Below are 26,604 nucleotides of genomic sequence, written 5' to 3'. Positions count from 1 at the left end.
TTATGTATCTTTACAAGAAGGAAGAAACAGCAACAGAGACCACATATGGAGGGACAGCAGGCACAGATAAGCCAGTTTAAAGCAGAGTTCCCTGGCATTTTTAAGTACTTAATAGTTCAAGTCTCTTATTCACTTTGCAGATTTGAATACGGGAAATAGCAGCAGCTGGGGGAAAAGCTGGCACAGGCAACCGAATAAAGATATAATTCCAAGGCAGCAAAATCAGATGTTTGTAACCCAAACTAAATCAAGTCACAACTTTCAAATTTCAAAATACTCTGGGGTCAGGAAACAGTTCAGGGGGAAATCCAGGCAAGGTTCTGATTCAGGAAATAATAAACAAGGTCAGAAGCCAAGCCAAAACTATTTACAGCCAGGACAAACAGGAACATTAGGTCAGAGCAGAATCTGGTGAATGGACAGTGGTAGGTAAGATTCAAAATAGGTCCTGACATTTCAAGTACACAGAGATCCAAATAGCCCTACACAGGCCCATTATAAAGCAGTGGCCTACTGCAGCCCCTCTGGCATGTGACTCAGCCACATCAAAAACATCCTAATTTGTAGGTTTTTAGTTTTCGCTGAATATGAAAAACAAGGCCCCATGGGTTAAAATACTACCACTAAAATAGTATTATTAAGTTTTAAGTTATCTTGCTTAATAGCACCACATGACTGAATAAGCCAAGCCAGCCCGATACCCGTGGAACCCGTTTGCAGGTGGCGGCCGGGTCAAGCTCTTCATCCTGCTCTCACCGCCCATCACCTTACACTCCTCCCCTTTTGTGATGTCATCATCGGGGCGGGTCTATAAAAGGAACCCAGAAGTCGGGCTCGGGCGGGCACGGGTGAAGGGACAATGGGTTTCACCCGACCCACACATCACTAATGAAAATATAGCAGATGTGGAGTTACAAACAAAAGGACCTTAATATTTTGCTATCATCATATTCAAAGTACACTTACTGATATAACTAATCAATGAAGCCAGACTGGCTGAAATGTTCAAACCTGGGTGACTGACAAACTGACCAATGTATATATTATTGGTGTGTGTATATATATATATATATATATATATATATATATATATATATATATATATATATATATATATATATATAGTCAGCATTACAGCAACCAGATACCTGATAACTGATGAACAACAAACTTTAGTCTACTGAGCCCTCAAACCAAGGACCTATGAGGAAAGACTAATTATTAAAATCTTTATTGCTCAGAAAGAAAGACGGGGTGAAAGTTGAGGAATCAAAATTATGGCTTGGGATTCTTTGCCAAAAGAAGATGTCTTCTAAATCTAGTAAATCAAGGTACAGAAGAAAAAGAATATAATTCTACAGATTGTATGGAAAAAACGCCCACTACAAGAAAATACAAGGTTTATTTCATTTTGCATAGCATTCCCTTTACATCTTGCAATTTCATTTTCGAAATAAACTTCATGACATGATGTGTCAAAGAAATGTTTTAAACATGATAAAAGACCTCTGGTGTCATCTCCAATCCCTCTGCTATCATCTGCGCACATGCCCCCTGCTTGAAACCGATCCACTAAAATCTTGGCCTCCTTGCAACTTAGCAACTCGCACTATCAACAAGCCTTTAATGTTCAGGAGTTAAAGAAGGCAAAATAGGTAAAGGTCTAGGGTACTAGAGGACCCCGACTTGTGTGCCCTATGCATGTTTCTCTTTTGCCTACCCCTATTTCCAGCCCTGCCCACTGGTAACTATTATTTATACAAGGTGGCAACAGTATAAGTGTCTGTTCTCCACTTTTTGGCCCAAATATTTTCTGTTAATAAGTAATTGGTCCATATGGCTTAGAGATGTGTTTAGCTAGTGTTGCTATGGTTTTATGTGACAATTAAGTAAGATACAGAATATGTAAATGCTAAATTTCAATAATTAGCTGGTAGGCTTGATCTCAGCTCGTGATAAAAATGTTTATTCCTCTACTCACTAACACAAGAGTATCAAAGCTATAAGCTTCTTTTTTAATAAAATATAACATCAGATAAGCAGGCATCCATCATGGGTACATAAAGTAAGACTAATTATATTATAATATATAAAGTATTTGTCATTCAGAGGCAATGGACACAAGGTTCTTGTCCCCTGAAGGTAATTAGAAAAAGGATTTATTTATAAGTACAAAAATCTCCTTTTCCCTTTGATACAAGGACACAAACATTGTTGGGACATCCCAAAATTTCCTAATTATTCCTCGGTTCACAAATGGGAGGGAAAAATAAACTCATGGCATCATCATCTGCAGTACCTTCTAACCAAAGCGGGCATTGTGAGAAGTCCATCTCATACATCTATGTGGTAAAAACAAATCAAAGTGTGAACCAAAAACCGAGGGCCAGATTTTTGTACACAACAATTAACAAAAAGTATCTCATAACCAAAATGATTCCATTAAAATTATTTTTATTCAAAACTCTTCAGCTCGAAATATGTAGAGTGTAACAACTCGAGGGGCAGTAATTAACATTGCAGATAAATATCACTGGTTATGTTTTCCATAGCAGTCAATCAGCAATCAGATTTGAACAGCCAGCTAAACATATCATATTTAAGAAAACCATTAACATTAATATTTTTACAGTCACTGCATTATATGGTAAGAATGAGCTAGAAAGGTTTCCAGCCTTGAGCATAGTAGCAGTAACAGTCTGTCTTCCTTTAGAAGACTGCTTTAGGAAGTCACACTTGAAAGGCATGTCATCAACGACAGAGGACAGTCACTGACCTCTCTGCCCTCCATAAAATCCTGACCCCTGTCATTACTGTTGCAGTCTATCTACCATATTGATAACAGACATACACCATTGCCATGACGCTACATGGCTGGACACATACGTTCGTTCCCTTGAGTCAGGAAAAGATAGTAGAAGTATAAGATCGAAAGTGATCTAGTTTCTAGGAAGTTGACTGCTAAGAAAGCTTTCTGCTCCAGTCATACTCCTTTTCCTAGTCTATAGGTGAAATTGGCCTTCTTGAAGACCTTAGAGGTTTAAGCACCACTAAAGCAAACCCCTTGCCTTTCCTGTTGTTTCCAGATTCCAACTTTTAGAACATTCCACTAAAGTTCCCCCTGAAATGAAACACTGGATCGTCAAGAAGTTTGCCTCTCAGACATGATCAATTGACATACTGTATATAATTTCCTTTTGAAACTTCAGCATCCTCTATGAAAGCTGGAGAAATAGGGCTTTCCATACTTCATACACAAAAAAAACGAACTAAACTAATATTTCATTATTTTCAGAAAGTCACACAAGCCTCAGATATCCTACATGTTAAAAGCACTGAAGAGCAACCGGGGTTCTGATTGTAGCTTTGTGAGAAGGGCCAACATCCCCTAATTGATTCATGAGCTTAAGGCATTTACACAAGAGTGGTTGGAGGTACATGCAATTGCCTTGGGTGCAGTTCTGTCCGCTCCACAATACTGCAACACAATTCCCTTCTACTAAAAGGGTCTGTAACCAAAGGCCTGAAAAAACAAAAAAGTATCAGAACCTCAGTGCAGACACCTTCTATGATCTACAAAACTCCATTAAGCCACCTCTAGCCGGTCATGTAATGAATAATCTTTGCTATGCATCTCCACACTTTTCAACCAACTGTCTCTTCACAAGTGCATCTTTTGCTCAAATTACAGTGGATCACCATCACAATGCCTGGTTCTTACTGACTGCCCCATGACCCCTCCATTTTGCACCCCCTTCTACCACAAATAAGGAATTTTGATAATTTATCTAACCTGATATTGATACAGCCAGTGGGAATTCAGCTGGGTACTGACTGAATTGCCTCAAATAGCTCCTGATAAAACTGACCAATTTTTTTTTAACAGATTTTCTTTATTGCAGTTTTAACATCCATTTATATAGAAAAGAAGAAAGAGAAAGTTTCAAAGAGATAGAGCTTCGGAATAGTCTGAGGAAGAAAGAGAAAGTGAGGAAGGGATGGGTCTCCTTTAGGCGTCTCATAGTATTGTCGATGCGGGTATGTCTAATTGGGCAGCCAACAAGCCTGGACTGGGAGTCAAAATAGGCCGCAGCCACAAGTCATCAGGATGGTTTTTTGGCAAACTGTAGTAGTTGCAAAAGGCATATCCGTTCACTGGTGTTCAAAGCTAGACCTTCAGTTATTACCAATAAGCAAAGTTCGGGGAACATACGTTGGGGAGTCCAAACTTATTCTCCGCATAATGCATTATTTCTGCCCAGAATCTCTGGATTTGAGGACAGTCCCAGAATACTTGTCTATAAGTACCTTGGTCACGGTTACACTTGGGGCATACGTCAGGACAACCAGGATAGATCTGGGCCAGTCTGTGAGGTGTCAGGTATACAAGGTTGAGAAACTTTGTATGTATGTACCTATCTCTACTACAGATATTAGTCTCAGGAATTTGACTCAGAATCTCTTTCCAGTCAAACTGACCATTCTTAATGTGATAGGGATTTTACACTGTAAGCTTCACTGGGGCAGGTTCTAGAGTTGCAGCCTAGTTGGTAAAACAGCAGCCAAAACTGGGGCCGGTATTACTAGGGTTGCCACCTTTCTGGTTTGTCACGGACAGCCTGGTAATTTCAAGGGCTGCCCGGGTCAAAACTTCCTGCCCGGTTTTCCTAATTTGGAAAACCGGGCAGAAATAGATTCCCCATGATTTACAAGGCGATTGGCCAATTGCAGAGTCATCATAGCCACGCCCCCTGACATCACTGCACGTCCCCTCCGCATCACGGCCCCATCCCCTGCCTGGTTTCCACCGGTTAAAAAGGTAGCAACCCTAGGTATTACAGATTTGCCATCAAAATGATTTCCGGTAAATTTGTAATTCCCTAATGTTTCACCCCTGATATGCTTACTTAAGCCTTGGTCAACCTCAATTCTCACTTTTATTTTAGGCATCCCTGATAGGATCCATGTAATCTCCACCCCCATTAGGGTTGCTACCATTTGGGCCATCTAACTCCGTGCAGAGGGTGGGGCTGTGATTGTGATGCGACAGGGGTGGGGAGCGATTGGCTGATCGCCACATCAATCATAGCGAATCCTGCCCGGTTTTCCTAATTTGGAAAACTGGGCAGACAGCTGGCCCAGACTGGCAATCTGTGGGTTCTGGCAAATCTCAGAGGGGCTGCTATAAGGTGCCATAGAAAATCAGTATTTAGTGGGCTGTTTGGGCCTCTATGTACCTGAAATGCCAGGGCCTATTTTAATTCTCAGTCCAGACCTGGCAGGCAGTTTTGATCAGGATAGCCCTTCGAAAAACCTCAATGTTCAGTTCAAAACAGGACAGGTGGCAACCCTAACCTCCATACATCGGCACTCTGCCCTTATCTCATTGCCCCTCTCAGTGCACCCCAGCCACATTTTTTTTTTTCAAGGTCGCAACCCTAGAAGGGAGCAGGCCCAGACTGGCCATCTGTGGATTGTGGCAAATGTTAGAGAGGCTGCTGTGAGATGCCATAGAAAATCACTTTGGTGGGCGGTTGATTGGGCCTCTTTGTGCTTGGAATGCCAGGGCCTATTTTGACTCTCAGTCCAGACCTGACAGGAAGTCATATAATTGATGTATCATTTCTGTAAAGAGTTCTGGAGTATTTCATGGCTATACAAATAAGACATAATAATGTAATGAATAGGTAAGAAATATATATACAGTATATAGGAAAAGCAGGGAAAAATACCCCAAGCCAATAAAGCTGTGTTGTGTTATACTGTAAATGATTGCGAGCCGTCTATAAACTTGCACACGTGGCGATATAAATAACAACCTACTGATTTCATTTACAGCAGAAATAGGACTGTAAGTCGCAGGGTGTTCCTGGGAGTTGTAGTTCAAACACAGCCTCCATGCGACAGGGTCGGACACACTCTCACCAACCTCAGATTTCAAAACAGCAGGGCGGGTCATAATTCAGACTCAAAGATAAGAGGCGCGGCTTACTGTAAACCCATCCTCGATTAAAAAAACGTGAACACGACAAGCCGAGCGTTACTACTGCTCCGCTGGAGAGAAGCTCCTCCTTTGCCCACCCCTTTCTACCTCCAGAAGGTGGTTTCCATGACAATGACGTTGTGTGTGGGTGGGAGTTGCGCAAGCGCAGTGGGAGATTTGGCAAGATGGCGGCGGGGCTAGTGCAGAGGCAAAGCAGGGAGATGCTCTGAGGCACCCCAAAGGGAGAGACAGCAGTTGACAGTGACATCAAGACAAGAACAGTGGACGTCGGGCGATATAACACAGCGGGACGTTCTGTGGCTAACTGTGACTGCTCATCGGATATAACAAGACTTCTGGGAAGGCACCGGCCAGTGCGGGACACATGAGCCGGAGCGGTCCCCGCAATCTACCTGTAGCAGAGGCGACGGCGGTGGAAGCAGCGAGGGGGCCGTAAGGGGCCCCTTAAGATCAGGGCTGAGGATGAAGTTCACAGAGCATTTATCGGCGCACATCACCCCGGAGTGGAGGAAGCAGTATATCCAGTATGAGGTGAGCTGGATATGACCAATAAGCCTTAGAACATCGGCTTAACTCTTTCATTGTCACTGGTCAACTAACACCTTGCCATGAAAGACTAACATATAGTTATATATTCTTTTGTTTTTAGCATCATGGAGAGACCCACCTTCCATATACCTTATACCCCCAAATGCTCCAGCTGGGAGGTGTGTGTGTGTGGGGGGGTCGTTCCCTGGCCCTGTTCTACAACTCCCAGCACCCACTCCAGACAGCAGCTTGTTTACAGCTCCCACAAATAGAGTGTCCCCTTAGACACTAACGTTGGCAATTCACCAGGCACAACCATGTTATTATCCCAAGTAATAGCATAGGACTGGCTCAGGCAACACACTCAGGTCTGGACATTCCACTATGGACATTCCACTATGACCTTGATTCATACACATCTTAAAATATACATAGTGGAATTAAGTTTCATGAAGTTGCACTAGGCTTGAGGATGAGCCTGTGGCCCCCTGTTGATGAAGTGCAGTTCAGAACAGGGGATGCTGGGAGTTGGTAAACAACCAGAGAACCATGCTTTCTCCGGTGCCTTCAACCTGTATAACATTACATTTTATCAAGTTATGCTATCTCTACCACGAGGAACTAACACTGAGAAAGCACTTGTTACATGTTATAATTTGACTGTTTGCTGCTTTTGTTTTAAACACAAGTGTGCGCACAACTACTGCTACAACCCATCAGTATAAATGTATTTGTCTGTATAGACAACGCCTTTCATTAGTATGGCTGGGGAGGAAATGATAAAAAGAAAACCTTTGTCTTACCTTATTCTAGGTCCCTTTTTAACTTGCTTGAAAATAGCTAATAGTAGAGCTGTAACATAATTACAAAATCTGTGAAGGGCATACAGAGATTAGTAACAAGCCGATTATCTGTGTACCAAATCAGCCAATCTAGGCAAGGTGGGAGAAGAGAGGAGTGATTGCTCGATGTATCTAATAGACATTTGCTTTGTCCATGTATAGCTGAATCAGCACTTCATTTAAAACCTTGTAATAATAAGCCAGATAGGAAGGTGTAGCTGTATCTCTGTCTCCCTTAGTGCTGCATTATATAAATATATATATATATATATATATATATATATATATATATATATATATATATATATATATATATCATCACTCACTTTATAAAAGGAAGGAATTTATTTATACAGTTAGGTGTTTGTCTGTGTGTGTATAAATATAAATATATATATATGTATATATATGTATATATATGTATATATATGTATAGTTTTGTTTTGTTGTTGAAATAATGGTGGATGCTAACTTTACTTGACTGAAGATGGAAATAGAACAGTAGGCAGTGGTTTAGTTATCTATGTTCTACTGTATCCTCCTAAACATAAAACTATACAATGAATTGCTGCACATGGGGAACCTATGATATTCAGTAGAATTAAATGTACTTAAAATAGCATGTTATAGCAAAGGCCTCCTTTCTAGACATTTTTAGTAGCTTCCTTCAGCTGAACTGATTGAAAAGTTTAAAATATCTGAAATTAAAGAATGTTCAGAACTTTGACTGTCAAAATTATACAGAAATGAATCTGTTATTTAATCGTAATTTCCTTAAATGCTAATTTGTCAGTGACTGTATTAGGAAGGGCAATCTCTCTAAATGATGAGGGAAAATATCTTCAAACATTCAGTCATCTTCTCTTGAGCAAAACCCACAAACTGTTTTAGGTGAGAGTTACTATAGCCAGTGTTCTTAAATGATAATTCGGATGTCAATCTGTGCTTCTTACTAAAACATACCCCTACAGTTGCTAAAAGCAAGCTTTAATTATGGTGGTCATGGTGACAAGGTGTGTACGTTTAGTGCTGCTGTGAGTGCTATTGGAATTTCATGCAGTCGGATCAGACCAATTTGGTCGACCGTCTAAATCAGACAAAGATCTAGTTGTTGGCAACCAAGCAGATATCTGCATGGCCAGCTACTTTAGGGACTTCCTGTTATGTTAGCTTGTTGGTTATTTTGTTGTAATGCACTTCTAGTGGTCAAATATTTGGGATCTTTGGCAATTTATGAGTTAAAAAATCTCTGAAAGTGAACATATACACATAACAAACAAATTGTCTGCCCAACAAAATGCTATGGAAGTTTTTTTTGGTAAATACACTTTTATATGCCACCCTTCTGAAAGAATATAATAAGCATATTTTACAGATATAGCACTTTTTTGCCTGTTGTTTAAAATTAATGGTTTTGTTATTTCTTGCACAAAACATTTTTAGCAGCTATGGGAGGGGAAGAAAGTAGTTAAGCAAAAGCTGGCCATAGATGTGCAGATTTTATTCTTTGTGCAACAAACGCTTGTTCGTTTCAGTCTAACGTTCTCTTCCTTATCTCAAATTCCCACAAAGACTTCAGCTGGTGGTCAGGGAGGGGTTTGTTGAAAATTGGTTAATTATGGTTATTATTTTCTTCTTCCTGGCCTGGATCACAGTTTGTATTTATAAAAAAAGAAAAATGTTAGGTACAGGAATATACATAAATAATTCTGATTCTTCTAGGAAAAGTGTTGATAATTTGATGAAAAACAGGCAGTTTTTTTTATAATTCTGGTAGTATACTCATGGCACATATATGTATATTTTATGTCCAAATTCTGTTTGCTGCTATAGGCACATTTTCTTTTACAGAAGGAGTGATTGTTTAAAGAGTTCAGCAAATATACTTATTGATAAGCTTCTGTTGTTCTCCTTGCCTGTTGTATATAAAACGTCAATCATTAGACATTATAGCATATGAAGATATTTGGCACACCTAAGATATCTGTGAAATTGTCTGAACTGGGGTAAATCATTGATTTGTGGAGATTTCATATACAGCTTCACAGATTTGAATAGTGTAAGTACAGAAGCACCAGTCATGGATATACTGTTCAAGCATAAACGTACAAATTAAATTTACAGTATATTATGTACAAATTAATTATTTAACTCACACATCATCTAATGTCATCAACTCCTAATTGGTTTCCCTAATGCATTACAGTCTCTCGGGCAGACTGCCCTCAGAATTATGGAAGGCAATCTGGTTTGTTTGACATACACCACCATTAAATGGAGACTAGTTTTCCCCTTTCATTAATCTTTTGTGCATTTCATGTTTAGCTTGAGTTTGGTACCAGGGTACAGAATGTATAATTATATTAACATCATTGATTGTATTTACTTGCCCTTTATTATTTAAATGTGATTTTTCTTTTTCACTGCTTCTGCATGCCAAACAGTTTTGCAGTCAATATAAGCAGGCTGTCGCTAAACAATGGGCAGAATGTTGTCCATTCTTAAAAAAATGTTTTTTTGAGGAATAATTGTCCTTTTTCTTTGTTCGGAGCAATGAAAAACAGAACGGTATCAAGGAGGATTAGGGAGAAGCAAACTAAGGGGGCACTGTTGTACATTATTTAGGGCTAGTCCACACGGGGAGATAGCGACGCGTTTGCGGTCGCGGCGACAAAGCGCCGCGACCGGCGCAGGCGACAGTTTTGTATGGGCGCCTATGTAAAAACGCCTGTGCTAACCACACGAGGCGATGCGCTTTTCAACAGTCGCCTGAAAATGCCTCGCCAGGCTTTTTCAGGCGACTGTTGAAAAGCGCATCGCCTCGTGTGGTTAGCACAGGCGTTTTTACATAGGCGCCCATACAAAACTGTCGCCTGCGCCGGTCGCGGCGACTGTCGCGGCGCTTTGTCGCCGCGACCGCAAACGCGTCGCTATCTCCCCGTGTCGAATAGCCCTTAATGTTAGTGTAAGTAATATACATCTGGTGTGCTTTAAAATTTTCCACAGAAATAAACACATATAGTTGCCTGTATTAAACTAATCCCATTAATGCATTGACTAATGCACCTACCATTTGGTGCCATTAACATTTATCTTTTATAAGGAAAAGAAATGTTGAAATCCCATTTGCTCTTTCCTCAACTGTGTGTTAATGTGAAACAGGCCTGTAGATGTGTCTAATTATTAGTTGTTTGGTCAGTCATAATCATGTTCCGTGAGTCATTCTGTTTCAAAATAGCATGCTGCCTTTTGGATTCATGCACACTGGTATGCAGCCACAGGGCTATAATAGTGGCCCTAGATTCCATCCCTTCGTCACTAATTAAAACCTAGTTTTGAAATCTTGTACAGATATAACTTGGCTTCAGTTTTCTGTTCTTATAGAACAGAAAACTGTGGCCAATAAACTCCTTAGTTTGTTCAGGCAGAAGGAAGTGGTCTGGTGTGGATAGTTTGCTGCTATTTGTAGTGACATGTGCTGCCCCAATATTTCTTTATTCTTCAAGGTGAAAGGCAGTTTTTCTTAAAATTCCTTTGAGAATGCTTCCAGTGCAAGAAGAAATAACCCAAGCTATTAATTTAGCAATGCCTCGTAAACTGGAGTCATATCCTCTTATTCCTTAGCCCAGGCTGGTTTTTCATCATAGCTGTCATGTTTGCTTAATGAGAGCTATGTCAAAGATAGCACGTGGCAAAGATATTAGGATTCATTCATTGTTTTAGTGTTTTAACACTGCACCTTATTATGCAAGAGGTGTTTATCAAAACAGATTAGTAAAGTCAACACACAATTAAAAAACAAAAAACAAAAAAAAAACAACTTTCTGTAAAGCTGGTTACTGTTTATGTGATATATCAGACATTGTTAAATTACAGGAATTGCTTGGTGCCAAATGTTTACCTAATTAGATGAGTGCTGAAACAATTTAAATATGCTGCTTACTTTTAGTTGAATAAGCAAATATATTTCTTTCTTCCAGCCATAGGGCTAGATTCAGTTTAGTGAGAAAACATCTCATGGTTTATCACATGAAAACTTTGAGACGAGATTCTATTTGAGGAAAAAAGACTTTTCTCCTAATTCACTTCCTGTTTTTTTCCTATAGACTTCAATAGAGTTATCACAAGATGAAACAGTGAGTTTTTCTGAATTGAACTGCATCTCAAATTGAACCTCATCCATGAGTTTTCACATGATGACCCTTTTTCTCACTGAATTAAATCTGGCCTATAAGTATGCTATCGGTCTGTACAGGTTTGGTCAATATCTAAGTTACAAAGAACAGTTGCTCACGTGGTATTTTTATTTTGTTACCTGCATTTTGTTATTGACAAAATACAATGTTCCCTCTAAACTATGCACTCGTGTATGTGCCCACAAATCTTGCTCTAGGGGGGTGCCGATCCCCCCAGGTATTTGAGCACCCGGCAGAGTTCCTGAAGGCCAGGGTGTGCGAGGTGAACCCCCCTTTTTTCACAAATCTTGAAGCCAGCGCACAAAGAATTTTGTGTGAAAACACTAAATTTTGAACTTATTCTGACCTGGGCACACCGTTTTTAAAATGTGCGCACAAAATAATTCTTTTGCGCACTTAACCAAGAAAGAATTAGAGGGAACACTGACTCCAATTATCTGCATACAGGCTAACACCATGCCTTTCACTGCAGACACACGCTGGAGCGGAGGGGAGCGTGCCGACTTCTCTCTGCATTGTGGAGAAAACAACAGAGGTGGAGAGATAAGGCTGTGCCTAGTGTGCCATTAGCCTTACCCTTATATTTGTTTTGCTCACTGGAGAGATAAGTTAAGGTTAAGCAATCAATTAATCAGTTAAAGCAAATACTTAGGAATACGCTACCTGATAACTATGCAGAATACTGCCTTAGACCCCAAATAAACAATTATTATATTAATTTGAGCAATAGCCAGTATCACACTTAAGAAAGTTTATTGGTGCACAAAAAAAAGTATGTACAGTACAACTAGACTTAACTAAATGACACTTGCACTTCTTTAAAGCATGCAATAGTTGTGATATTTTATTTTTATTTTGATCTCAGAAAATGTTTTGGAGCAACCCCCTTTACTATATATATATATATATATATTTATCCAAAATGTATACTATACCAAAAGAACAGAGCTACCTCAGTGCTACATGGATCCTAAGCTCCTCCCTCCTACTTGTTTTCACACCTTTGGGTGCCTCAGTAGAGGTTGTAACATAAGCAAGCAAAAGGATTTAAAGGAGAACCAAACCCTTTTTATTAAAATCCCCTACCCCCCTACATAGACCTCCCTCCCTGCTCCCCCCCCAGCCTAGGTGTTACCCTGGGTAAATGCCCCTAACTCTTTACCTACCCCTCGTTGCAGATTCAGGGCATCAGAGTTCACGGACGCCATCTTCTTCTCTTAGGCAATCTTCAGTTCTTTCGGCAATTTCCGTGGCTTTTGGCACATGCGCAGTTGTTCGGGACCGGAAGTTTGCGCCAACTGCGCATTTGCCGATACGACAATCTCTTCCTGAAGATTACCGAAGAGAAGAAGATGTAGAGTAGGTTCGGTAGGGAATTTTAATAAAAAGGGTTTGGTTCTCCTTTGAGACCAACTTTTTATTTTTAGGGCCCTGACACGGGGTGCTTTATCACCTGTGTTTAAATGCTGCCTTTGGCATCTTTGTGCGATTGTCCAGGTTTGATGCATGTCAGTTGTTTTAAATGTATCCAGGCCGGATTTGTGGAAAGGCCACCTAGGCCCGGGCCTAGGGTGGCAGGATCTTAGGGGGGCAGCATGCTGCCCAACCACACCCACATTGGTTCAAAAACACTAGGGAAGTGCTGGAGATACAATAATTTTTTTAATTTCCTGTGTGCCAATCCCCATTGCTCCAGTCCAGATGATGAAAATTTGCATGAAGATAAAGAATAAGGGGACAGGGGCGACGAACGGCAGTGGGCCTAGGGGCGCCCACTATGTAAATCCGGCCCTGAATGTATCAATTCATATGAATGTGGAGGGGCAAGGATTTTCCTTCTCTTTATCGGGCATGGTAGAGGAAATTTTCTGTGTGCCATGGCCCTTAATGAGACTGCACTATGAAAAAAGCAGTCAGATTTGTGATTATGTGTGACCAAATAGACTAGACTATAACTTGTACAGTATTAAAGTAAGTGATTGTTATGATACAACCAATCACTTACTAATACAGTTATTTAAATATTGCAGGTAGGAATGCACCGAATCCACTATTTTGGATTCGGCCGAACCCCCGAATCCTTTGTGAAAGATTTGGCCGAATACCGAACCGAATCCGAACCCTAATTTGCATATGCAAATTAAGGGTGGGAAGGGGAAAAAATTGTACTTCCTTGTTTTGTGACAAAAATTCACGTGATTTCCCTCCCCACTTCTAATTTGCATATGCAAATTAGGGTTCGGTTCGGCCAGGCAGAAGGATTCGGCCGAATCCGAATCCTGCTGAAAAAGGCCGAATCCTGGATTCGGTGCATCCCTAATTGCAGGTAAAACCATAAGGAACTGATGTTTGCTTTTTTAAAAGTTGCTAATTATTCCATACAGCCAGACAACTGGATTGCAGTCTGGTAGAAAAAAAAACGAGTTGTACTCTATACTATACTCTAGACCAGTGATCCCCAACCAGTAGCTCGTGAGCAACATGTTGCTCTCCAACCCCTTGGATGTTGCTCCCAGTGGCCTCAAAGCAGTTGCTTATTTATGAATTCCAGGCTTGGAGACGAGTTTTGGTTGTATAAGAACCAGGTGTACTACCAAATAGAACCTCAATGCAGGTTGACAATCCACATAGGGGCTACTAAATGGCCAATCACAGCACTTATTTGGCACCCCAATAACAGTTGTCATGCTAGTGTTGCTCCCCAACTCCTTTTTCTTCTGAATGTTGCTCACAGGTTCAAAAGGTTGGGGATCCCTGCTAGACTTACAGGTTTGTTGCTTACTCTGGGTAGGGGGAATCCATAAGGTAAAAAGGATGTGAAACATAGATGAAATATTAGGCCCCTGCCACGCTCTTAAAAGCCCCATCTAAAAGTAAACATGATCACCACTTATGGTCATTGCTGATAACCCAATACCATTTCCATTAGTCTGCTCTCTAACATTTACTTATTGATCCTTCCTATACACAACTTCCCTTTTGTCTATCTGCAGTTTTACTAATTCAGTTTGTCTTTTTTGTTTTGTGGTATAATGGGAAGGAGGTTAAGTGCAGACAACCATTATTGCAGGACATTGATAAATACAAATAAGACCATAACATGCTCAGAAGTTCATGAGCTGCTTGCTAGGTCCTATGTTATGAGAAACAGAAATAACTGTTGCAACTCATAGGAACCACTTCAGGTATTTTCCAGGCAATAATTCCAAACTGATGAGGTATGCTCATTCAGTGGCCTGCCAGCATAAAAATAAATTACAAAGGAGCACAAAGCTTTTCCAATAAGTAATGAGATTTTTTTTTTATGGTATGTTTTGTACTTTGTCCATTCCGAGGATCTGGAAATCCTGCTTCCTTTACTGCAGTGCCATGATTAAGCTATGAGTACATATTAAGACCCAGTCAAATTATATTTCGTTAAGTGATTTGGTCACTGAAGGTCGGTCAATATGGTCTGATCTGATTGGGCCATTGGCCAATTATTGGATTATCATGGTTTGCTTGAGCTGGTGACCACCAGATCACAGCAACTCAACATTGTCCACAAATAACTCCTATAGATTTTCCTGTGCACTACCCACTATTCCATTTTTAAAGGGGTTGTTCTCCTTTGAGTTAGCTATTTATATGACGTAAAGATTGCTATACTGAGATAATTTGCTATTGATTTTCATTTTTTTTTATGATTTATGTTTTTTAGTTGTTTAGCTTTTTATTTAGCAGCTTTGCCGTTTTATCAATCTCGTTGCTATGGTCCAAATTACCCTAGCAGCCGTGCATTAATTTGAATAAGAGACTGAAATATGAACACGAGAGGGCCTGAATAAAAATATGCTTAATAAATAGTAGCAATACCAATACATTTGTAGCCTTACAGAGCATTTGATGGATTCAGTGACCCTGATATGAAAGCTGGAAAGTCATAAGAACGTAAATAATTTAAAAACTATAAAAAATTAATTATGAAGACTAATTTAAGTTACCTAGAATTTACCATTTTATAACATACTAAAAGTTAACTTAAAGGTGAAAAACCCCATTAAAGCAAATGCTTCAGACTTGGGTGTTGTAAGTTTATATACAACACTGCATTCTTAGTATAATGAAATGAGGTTCCATGTTCTATGTCAGTGTAGCACAAACACTGGAAATGATTGAGGCTTCATGGCATACATCTCGTTTTCCTGCTGTCAGTCCTTTTGTTTTTGTTAAAGTAAAGTTTGTTTTCTTGTTAATGTGTAAAATATATTGCTTATGCCAAGAGAAATCCATAAGTTGATTCTTTCCTGTCTGTGCAAATGCAACTTTAGCATACTTTAAAAAGTCATGTACGTATATTTTTGCAAAAAGAGACCACTAATAGGTAATAACAGCCAACTGATTTTGGCTGTCCCTGTAATGCTGAATGCGTGGGATTGATTATAAGTGATTATAAAAGCCTCCTATTTCTTGACATGCTGGCATGTTAGCGTAGGCGTACAATAAGTGACGGTGGGGAGAAGCTGGAGACAGTGGGACTAAACCCCTATATTTTTTTGATTTAATCCATACAACTCTGATATCTTTATTAGATAGGACTATATCTGTGCATTTTCTTTGTTTTCTGTCTTCTTTGTCTGCCTCTGCACATTTACCTTCAAGGTCATTGTTGCCCAGTTCCTAGGGGTTGCAGGAGATATTCATTGGGTGTGGATAGGAGGCACGTATCATATAAGTATAGATTTCTGTTCAAATAATCCCTTAAAGTTTTAAATCTAATGCATTATTTAAGAGAATTGTATTATATTAGGGTTGCTTTGTTCTTATCCGCGATTAAATGTCCTTAAGCGCCTCCTTTTATTCCCTCACTGCAGATCATTCTCTCCTATTGTGCTATTCTCAGCAGAACAACAAGTGCTTCCATAGCCTTCTCACAAAATATATACAACTGACCCTTGCTTTGCTTAGATTACTGAGTGAGAGTTATACAGTAAAAACTACTGCGAGCGTCTGCAATGTTTTTCCAACGGTGTGAAGAACCGAGCATTGAATATGACATTTTTAATGCATTACTTTGGTAATGAACAATGATGCCCAACGTATCTTTTCCAATTTGGATGAAGAGTCATGTGAATTGGTTAATGATACTGTGAATGGGAAAAAGATCTATTTCTTGTCAAATATATATGTGTGTTTACACATATATGTCAATTTATATTTATAGTGTTATTGTTGCAACTGATATACATCTGTCAGATACAAAGAATATTTTATTTTTAGGATCTTTAAACACATTTCCATCATAAATATATAATATATATAAATATATATATATATATATATGTTAATAGCCTGCGAACGGCAACGCCATCACATGGAACTGAACCCATCTGGGACCAAAAACAGAAGATATAAACAAAAAAAAAAAGTTACACAGTTACAGTAAAAGTTTAATTAATACAAATATGAAATACGTGTAACTGGTAAAATAATATATTTATAAAAATATATTATATTTATAAAAATAATATAAATTTTATATATATATATATATATATATATATATATATATATATATATATATATATATATATAATTTATATTATTTTACCAGTTACACGTATTTCATATTTGTATTAATTAAACTTTTACTGTAACTGTGTTTGTAACTTTTTTTGTTTTTGTTTATATCTTCTGTTTTTGGTCCCAGATGGGTTCAGTTCCATGTGATGGCGTTGCCGTTCGCAGGCTATTAACATGCATTAACGTGCTGTCTGATGGCAAGTGGTGAATGACAGGTTTAAATTGCTGCATTGCCGAGCATGTGTATTTCAAACCCTGTAGGTAAACAGAGAGATGCTGGGGGGAGGATAATTGAATATCCACTGATTCTTATTCAAAGCCTTTGTTGCACACAAAGAACACAGCTCTGTTCAATTTAACGTTTATCAAATGCATTTGCTGCAATGTACTGTAGCATTAATAGCTAAAAAGGAACAGAATTTATTAAATGGTATTACAATTACTAATAATAATTAATAATAAACCATTGTAGTGTTCCCTATCCCGACCCAGCTTTAGGCTATTGGTGTGAGTCTTTGTAAGGTTTGTGTACGCACCGTTTTAGGAAAATTAGGTACATACAATTATAATATATTGGTCTTCCTGCAGTTCATTTTATTCCGCTGTGAAATTGTTTTTTGTTTTAATTGTCAGTTAGTGTTTTTATATACTTTCACATAATACAGGTAGATTTTAAAGGGGAACTCTGGCTTCCAAACCAAAATTTGATAAAGAGGCCTACATAACACAGAAACCCCTAATATACCCATCACAGTTACCTGTTTCTTCAAAAAGTATGAATAAATGCCATTTTCTATACTGAAATCCAGCTGGTTAACAATTCTTCTCTTTCTGCATCATTTGAAATCCTGACAGGGAAAGAGGCACTAAACACTGATGTTTCAAATTGTAACAACTACTCAACAGCTTACAGACAGCATGCAGGAACTACATAACCCACAATGCATTGCACTGTGTTGTTCCGTTCCTTGTTGAAATCATGTGTGCAGGGAATTGTGGGGTTTGAAGGATGCAGCCTGAGGACAGCTGGCTGTTGATACAAAATAACAGTAGTCAGCCAGCTCAGCAAAGTAGTCAGAGAGATCAGCAGGAGAACAAGGTTCTAGGCTTAGGGAACTGTCAGAAACCATTAAAAATCATGAAAAGTCTGCATATTTGTAAGTCATGTATATTGCAAAGTTGCTTGGAATTATATTTACTTCAAAAAGCTAAAGTTATGTTTTTGTGGAGTTCCCCTTTAAGGATGTGACTGTTTTCACTTAACTAAAAGCAGTTATCCCTGTTTTCTATGTATTCATCTGTCCCTAAATGTATAAAGAACAGGGGCAAACCGTCAAGTCATTGGAATGAGGCAGAAATTTAGAGTTGCATGCTACTATTGTGTCTGACAAACAAATGTGCAGGACATTATTTATGGTTGTGTTATTCAAATTTTAGGCACTGTACTGGGTGATTAATGTTTAAAAGCCTTTTAAACTACACTTGCAATAAATTAACCAAAAATGGACAGATAACTATTTATCAATATGGGCAGTTTTTAGCAAACTAGATTTTTGTTGGTCAGCAGGACCCATTATTTGTTTAGGATCAGATGTATTCTGATTGGTCATATATGTAGATTTGTTAGCCTATTCATCATGTTCTTATATGTAGTTTAACCCAGACAAGCCTTAAAGGTCAACCTCTTAGTGATCCAGTTTTTCAACTGGAATCTGTGCGTTCACTAATTTGATTCCTCATGTAAATTTCCATTATTTATTTAGTCATCAGTTAAAAAGGCTGGATCTGTATCTGCGTCTGGCTGTTGTAAGAGCTGAGAAATATATTCCTATATTTTACATAAATCCAATAAATTGAAGGTAGCACTTCCTGCTGGTTACACTTCCTGCTGGTTACACTTCCTGCTGGTTACACTTCCTGCTGGAAAAGGCAATATAACCAGCACACCTCTCTCTGGTGCTCCCAGTCTAACAGTATCCTGCATAATTGTAGAGAAGATTTAAACGAACACCAACAATAAGAACATGGGGCAACACAGCTAAGGAAGGTGCAAGGCTTATAAGCACATGTATTGTAGAAACCGGAAAATACACGGCCTACTGCGACATACAGACCTACAATCATCCCCTACTGTTCTTTTCTCATCAGCTTGTGAACCTACATGTCACTGTTCAAAAGCTGAAGAGAAGGCAGATGTGGTGGCTGCAGCAATGTAAAAAAATACACAGAAGTCTTAAATTCATATAACCATATCTCCCATTTTCTGTGGGACAGTCCTGATTTTGACAACTCAGCCCACAGTCCCAGTTTCCTCACTGAAATGTCCTAAGTTTCTCTTTGATTTCCTGCACTGATGCCAGAATACAATGTTTCTGAAACTTAAAAGGGTTGTTCAACTTTAACTTTTAGTATGATGTAAAGAGTGATATTCTGCAATTGGTTTTCATTTTTTATTTGTGGTTTTTGAATTATTTGAGCTAGCTTTTTATTTAGCACCTTTCCAGTTTACAATTTCGGCAATCTGGTTGCTAGGGTCCACATTACCCTAGCAACCATGCATTGATTTGAATAAGAGACAAATATGAATAGGAGAGGGCCTGAATAGAAAGATAAGTAATAAAAAGTAGCAATAAGAGTAAATGTTTTGCCTTGTAGAGTATTTGATTTTAGATGTGATCAGAGAAGTTTTCATGTTTCTGAATAAACCTCTAGCAAGGCATTGAGACAAAGTTTCCTAAACCAAATCCTGTATGTTGTGCAGTCTTCCTTGTTATATTAATTCATAAATTAATAAAACAAAAACCAGTGAAAATGAACAAAGTGTATCTTTGTTTTCGAACCCTGAGCATATTAGAATCTCTGTGCCTCTGTGCCTAAAGTTGACAGTGCTGCTAGTAGTAGTAGGGATTGCCTGGGAATGCATTCATAAGTATTTATTTTCATAGAGATTTTAATCTTCTGTGCTATATTTCTTACGAGTGGTTATGCTGAAAAACAGAGAAAACGTTAAGGCATTTATTATTAATGATTGTATTAGTTAAAAATGTAGGTATTTATTTACTGTTGCCATTTGAAAAACAGCAACAGTCAGAACACCCCATGTCCACTTTGTAGTGTTATCGAATGAAACACACTCTTTTCTGATGCACTTGTGGCATTAACAGACCACAGCCTGCTCGCTTTGGGGTGTGAGTTTATAAAAAAACACCAAAGCTATAGATTTCTGTAGTATCATTGGTAAGATGGGTTGGTAGGTCTGTACCCAGCATTTATTGGCTAAACCATCCACATGCAAGCAAATACAGTTAGGCCCATAAATCTTTGGACAGAGACAGAGAGAATTTTTTCTAATTTTGGTTCTGTACATTACCACAATGAATTTTAAATTAAACAAATCGGATGCAGTTGAACAAATAGATTGCATAAAAATGTGAGGGACTAAAACCTTTTTTTTTTTTTTTTAACATTCAGGGGCTCAAAAGCAAATTGGACAAATTAAAAAACTTTAAATAAAATGTTAATTTCTAATACTTGGCTGAAAACTCTTTGCTGGCAATGACAGCCTGAAGTCTTGAACTCATGGACATCACCAGATTCTGGGTTTGCTCTTTTTTAATGCTTTGCTAGGCCTTTACGGCAGCGGCTTTTAGTTGCTGTTTGTTTTTGGGCCTTTCTGTCCGAAGTTTAGTCTTCAAAAAGTGAAATGCAGCTCAATTGTGTTCAGATCAGGTGACTGACTTGGCCATTCAAGAATATTCCACTTCTTTGCTTTAATAAACTCCTGGGTTGCTTTGGCTGTATGTTTTGGGTCATTGACCATCTGTATTTTGAAACTCAAATCAGTTTGACTGCAGTTAGCTGGATTTAAGCAGACAGTGTTTCTGAACATCTCAGAATTCATTCAGCTGCTTCAGTCCTGTGTCACATCATGGATAAACACTAGTGTCCCAGTGATACTGGCAGCCATGCACGCCCAAGCCATCACACTGCCTTCACCATGTTTTATAGATGATGTGGTATGCTTTGGATCATGAGCTGTTCCATGCCTTCTAAATATTTTTTTCTTGCCATCATTCTGGTAGAGGTTGATCTTGGTTCCATCTGTCCAAAGAATGTTTTTCCAGAACTGTGCTGGCTTTTTTAATGTTTTTCAGCAAAGTCCAATCTAGCCTTTTTATTGATGCTTATGTCCACCCTCTGTATTTACTGTCTTTTCTTTATGGTAGACTTGGATATCGATATGCCTACCTCCTGGAGAGTGTTGTCCACTTGTTTGGCTGTTGTGAAGGGGTTTCTCTTCACCATGGAAATAATTCTGTGATCATCCACCACTGTTGTCTTCGTGGACATCCAAGTCTTTTTGCGTTCACCAGTGCTTTCTTTCTTTCTCAGGATGTACCAAACTGTAGATTTTGACACTCCTAATATTGTAGCAATTTCTCTGTTTTTTTTTTTTCCTATTTTTTGCAGCTTAAGGATGGCTTGTTTCACCTGCATGGAGAGCTCGTCACAGCAAAATCTTCCACCCCCCCTCAAATCAACTCCAGGGCTTATATCTGCTTAAAAGACCAGTAACATTAATTTTTTTTAAAAAAAATTTTTTTCTTTTTGACGAAAAAAAAAACACCAAGACAGTTTAAACTTTTAATTTGCAAGAAATTACTTATCGATTCTCTGCATGTGCTCCTCTTCAGAAATTGCGACAGCGTGACAATCCACTGTGCGACGCTCGATTTCTCTTCCCTGCCTTCTATAGGAGATAGCCAGGGAGGAGAAATCGTGCGCCACATGATGGATCCGTTACCCTGTCGCCGTTTCTGAAGAGGAGCGCATGCAGAGAATCTGTAAGTAATTTCTTAATAAAAGCTTTGTGAAGCTGGGTTGTTTTTTTTTTTCGTTAAAAATAAACTAATTTTTGAAAAAAAAAATTTTTATGTTACTGGTTACCTTTAATTGATAATGACATAACAAAGGAATTGCCCATGCCTGCCCATGAAATAGCCTTTGAGTCAATTGTCCAATTGCTTTTGAGCCCCTGAAATGAAGTGATTGTGATAAAAAAGGCTTTAGTTCCTCACATTTTTATGCAATCTTTTTGTTCAACCCACTGAATTAAAGCTGAAAGTCTGCGGTTCAACTGCATCTTTGTTGTTTTATTTAAAATTCATTGTGGTAATGTACAGAACCAAAATTAGAAAAAAATTGTCCCTGTCCAAAGATTTAACTGTATACCACATAACTAGGTGCTGCACACCTACGGAAAATGCTATATACTATGTTCTACTGAGTAATGTTGCGATACTGTGGAATGGTGATGTATCATTGGTCAGATCCAGAGGGGTATTTTGGCAGATTGTAATTCAGTACCTGTAAAGAATCCTAGGTTCCGACAATATGCTGCTGAGTAGTTCTCCAAATAGGTAATAATGCAATTGCATTGGTTAGATGGGCAGGAATTTGATTTTGGAATAAACAATTTACAGAATTAAATTTAACACCTTTGAAAACCCCAGGTATATGTTTTGACCTCTACAACAATGTTCTGTGATGAGTCGTTCTACAGTATTATTTCTTAGTAGTTCTGACTAGCTTTGCAATATATTATTTAATATTTAATTACTTGTAGAAGTAATTTGAGAGTTATATATACACAACAATGTGCCAAAACGTATGGCTATGTTGTATGACTGAGAGAGAGAGAGAGAGAGAGATATGCATTAAAATAAAAACTCTTCTCTATTTTCCCCCTTTTTATACTTTGATTTTGAATTACCATTTCCTATTTTGCTTCATACAATAACCTTAAATAATATATTTTTTTTAATTTTTTCCAGGCCTTCAAGGAGATGCTCTATGCGGCCCAGGATCAGGCTCCGTCTATAGAAGGTAAAATAGAGCCATGCAAAATCAGTCCATGCAAAACATCCAACACTATTTTATGGTTTAGGACTTTGGAATGAGGGGTACAGTGTAGAACCCCACTATGATAGCTAACATTTCCACAGCCTATAATTGTATATCCTCAGTATTTTATAAAAGACACAAAGTTTGCCCAGGTGCAGTAACCCATAGAAACCAATAAAATATATGGGGGTTTTTTCCTGCTGTTTGGCCGCTATATGTATTTAGACTTGTGTTGCTATCTGTAAAGAAAATAGAAAATAGTATAAAAAACTACTCCCTTTCTCATCTTTGTAAACACTATAATTTGTTTAAATGGAGATAGTGAGCTCTGTATAAACAATCTTAAATCGTATTGAGATACCCCATTGTGCACCCTAAAGTAGTTAGTGTTTTAAATAAAAGTCTATATAATTTTTACGAAATGGCCTGAATGGATATATAAATAATAGAAATACAATTAAAATAACATGTAAGACTTTTCTGAGATGTTATTCCCTTTTAATTCAATCCTTTTAGTGGTTATGTTCGTGCGTGTCTTATTTGTTGCTGGTTTATATGCTCTTCCTATGGTGAAAAGTCCAAGGCATGAGCAGCCTAAACACCTGCAGTCTCTTTCCCAGAAAATAGTGTGAAGACAGATGTGTGAAGGCAGAACTTTGTTTGGGTAACCACGTTCTACTGTGCTTCTGTTCAAAATGGTTAGGACCTGGTTGCTCACCACTGTGTCCTATATACCGAGCAATGTATTTATTCTACCAGCATAAAAATGCCTAAGCCTCCTTCCTAATGCTGCATTCAGGGCAGATTTTGGTTAGAAAACGCACGTGATCCGCCCTAACAGAAAACATTCTAGAGGAGAACAGTCCCCAACAGTCCCTTTGTTTTGAACCACTATAATCATATTGCATTGTTGTATTTCCTCAGGTTCTTATCAGGGCCAGGACATGAATTATTTCATAATTAGTATGCTTGTTTTTTAAGTCATGCAGTTCAACAGTAGTTAGAACAAAGGTTACATCTGTAAGAATGTAAAATATGGTCTATTTGTTTTCCAAGGGAAGTTGGTTCAAACTCCATAGTGCCAGCTGGAGAGTGAAATGTGCTTTTAATGCGGCTGAATATTATCTTCCCAGATTGCTCCACAGTGGGACAGTCCCACCATATTTGTAGGTAGTCTTTTTTTCTGGCATGGTGGACTTGAGTTTTAGGTAGATTTGATATAAACTTGGAGGGGTTAGGTAGCAGTGGAAAATAATCTGGCATTGGGTCTCCAAACAGTTAGTCGAGCATGGTACTCGTGGTGTTTTAAATAGGACAATTAAAAAGTCTCTCCAATTTTAGCATATAGGTTGGTTGTACAGGTCTGGTACCTGTTATCCAGAATGTTCAGGACCTGTTTTCTGGATAAGGGATCTTTCCATGATTTGGATCTCCATAACTTGCCTGCTAAAAAAATAATTTAAATATTAAACAAAATAAGGTTGTTTTTCCTCCAATAGGATTACATATATCTTGGTTAAGACCAAGTGCAAGCTACTGTTTTTTACTACAGAGAAAAGGGAAATAATTTAAACATTTTTTAATTATTTCTTTAAAATCAACTTAATGGGATATGGCCTTCCTGTAATTCTGAGCTTTCTGGAGAACGAGTTTCCAGATAACCGATCCCATACCTGTATTGAATATCTTTTGAATGCAGTTTGAGCTCTTGCTGCGGTTGCATGTAGCTGGATCCACTTGTGATATTTTTAATTATTTAAAAAAAAACCTCATATTTCTTGCTAGGTGGAATGAGTAGCCAAATCAAAAATTGCCTTTAAATAGATTACCTTAGTGATGCTAAACGAATGCATCTGTGGAGGGAAAGCAACATTATCAAATCTAGGAATCTCTGAGTGTGTTTAGTTTTTTTCTTTGTTTATATATTTATTGCTGGTTGATTGAACCATGGGAACCATCTCATTGTCAGTGACTTCTGCATGTGCCTTTGAAATAAGTGTAATACTCTTCTTTTTGTTAAACTATCTATAACCTGCTTTATTCTGTAATCGCTATTGTCTTGTGTGTTTTCTGTTCTTTAACCATGTGTAGTTAGTAGGCTCTATCTTTCAACATGCCATATTTGTTAGACGGAATGGTTTTTAGTAGCAGGCCCCGAGATCCTTTTTTCCTTAATTCTTCTGCTCATTTAACAGATGTGGTGTTGCCTTCTCCCCAGACTCCTTAGGATTCAGGGCATTCAGGATGAAAGCGTGCTTGTAAATTATTCATTGTGATTATCTGCCTCACTGCCTGGGGTCCATTGGTGATTTCTGTATTATGATTGTGTGTGGGTTTTTTTTAGTGTATGTATTTCCTTACCCCCAGTTCCCTGTAGACTTTAAAGGTGGAGAGGCTTTTCCAAATTGTTTGGGCAATAAATACAAACAAAATATTCAGACATAAAATATATTGTGGGTATAGAGCACTGTCCAATTAAAATATTATTTTTATTATTTGTTAGTGCAGTATGTATTTTGACATGAGATGGACATTTATTTTATTATCATGTTTCTTGGAAATATGCAGTCTAAGAATCTATTTGATATACCGCTAGGAAGGGCATGTCAATAAATGGAATTGGATGGATTTTTTATACCTACTTCATTGTTTCACTCACATTCTCTTTGCTTTATACACCTTTCTAACAGTAGAAAACCATGATTGATCTCATAGGTTCTAGCCCATATTTTTCACACAGTATAGATTTATTTACAAGGTGCAGACTGGAAGGTATTTTTATTCAACTGTTGCCAGTCCTGGAGCACATTTATCTTCTCAAGTTCATATAACATGTCCTTAGGCTTATTTGCTTTGTCACAAATGTCTTAAGTAGAGTAACCCTACATGTATTTTTAGGATAGTGGCAAACGTATCACAGACATCACCATAAATGGGGTTCAAAGTCATTCATTAGACACTAATGCAGTATATGCCTATATATTTTAAATTTTTGGAAATGAGCAAACATCACAAATGGAAAACAAACAGCTACAAATTTTACAACGACCATGAAAGTTGCTAAGGTTACAGAGGCTGAGGATTCCATGAGTTGTGCGTTTGCATAAACAGCAGAACCCCCGATTTTTACAGTTTCCTGGAATTTATGCAGTTTTCTGCAGTTTATGGCTTGGTATAGGCAAATTGTGCTTTTTGTTTCCCAGCATTTATGGTGTTTTGGCATGGCCCCCATGGAAAACATAAGATATATTTAGAATATTACTGAAAAATAATGCTGAAAAACAAGGATTGTTTTATTGTACAGTCACCAGTAATTGGGTCCCTGGCAAGTGTAAGACCTTTAAATCATTTGAAAACCGAAAAAAATTAAGATTAAATTAACTAACCCATTAACTGGCTACAGCTTGGGAAAATGAGGGGCTTGTTTATACAGAGCTGCATTGTCCTGATTACAGGGAGATCAAAAGTAGGAGAGAGAAATAGTAAGGGTAAAAAACAACAATCCCTTAAAGCATCCCTATAAAAACATATATTTTTAAATAAGAATAGAATACATTTTCAACACATA

The 26,604-nt window shown here is 38.2% G+C and overlaps 2 protein-coding genes across 4 annotated transcripts in view; one reads left to right on the top strand and one right to left on the bottom strand.

The window, feature by feature from the left end:
* acbd6.L (acyl-CoA binding domain containing 6 L homeolog) overlaps positions 1-7,513 on the bottom strand; it is a 99,035-nt gene extending 91,522 nt beyond the window's left edge. Inside the window, exon 1 of one of the 3 annotated variants that reach the window (XM_041590518.1) lies at positions 7,336-7,513. The gene's annotated coding sequence lies outside the window, so the exon portion shown is untranslated. Of the gene's footprint in view, positions 1-5,823; positions 5,994-7,335 lie in introns of those variants that run through there. The other 2 variants (XM_018258514.2, XM_018258513.2) reach the window with 2 other exon arrangements.
* xpr1.L (xenotropic and polytropic retrovirus receptor 1 L homeolog) overlaps positions 6,232-26,604 on the top strand; it is a gene marked incomplete at its 5' end in the record, with an annotated part of 81,776 nt that continues 61,403 nt past the window's right edge. The window contains 2 exon segments of the mRNA NM_001093461.1: positions 6,232-6,535; positions 22,967-23,018. Of these exon segments, the coding sequence (NP_001086930.1) occupies positions 6,467-6,535; positions 22,967-23,018 (121 nt within the window).

This window comes from Xenopus laevis, chromosome 4L (assembly GCF_017654675.1).
Source record: "Xenopus laevis strain J_2021 chromosome 4L, Xenopus_laevis_v10.1, whole genome shotgun sequence".
NCBI lineage: Eukaryota > Metazoa > Chordata > Amphibia > Anura > Pipidae > Xenopus > Xenopus laevis.
The sequence above is the reverse complement of the archived record's forward strand: the minus strand, read 5'-3'. Positions and strand labels throughout refer to the sequence as shown.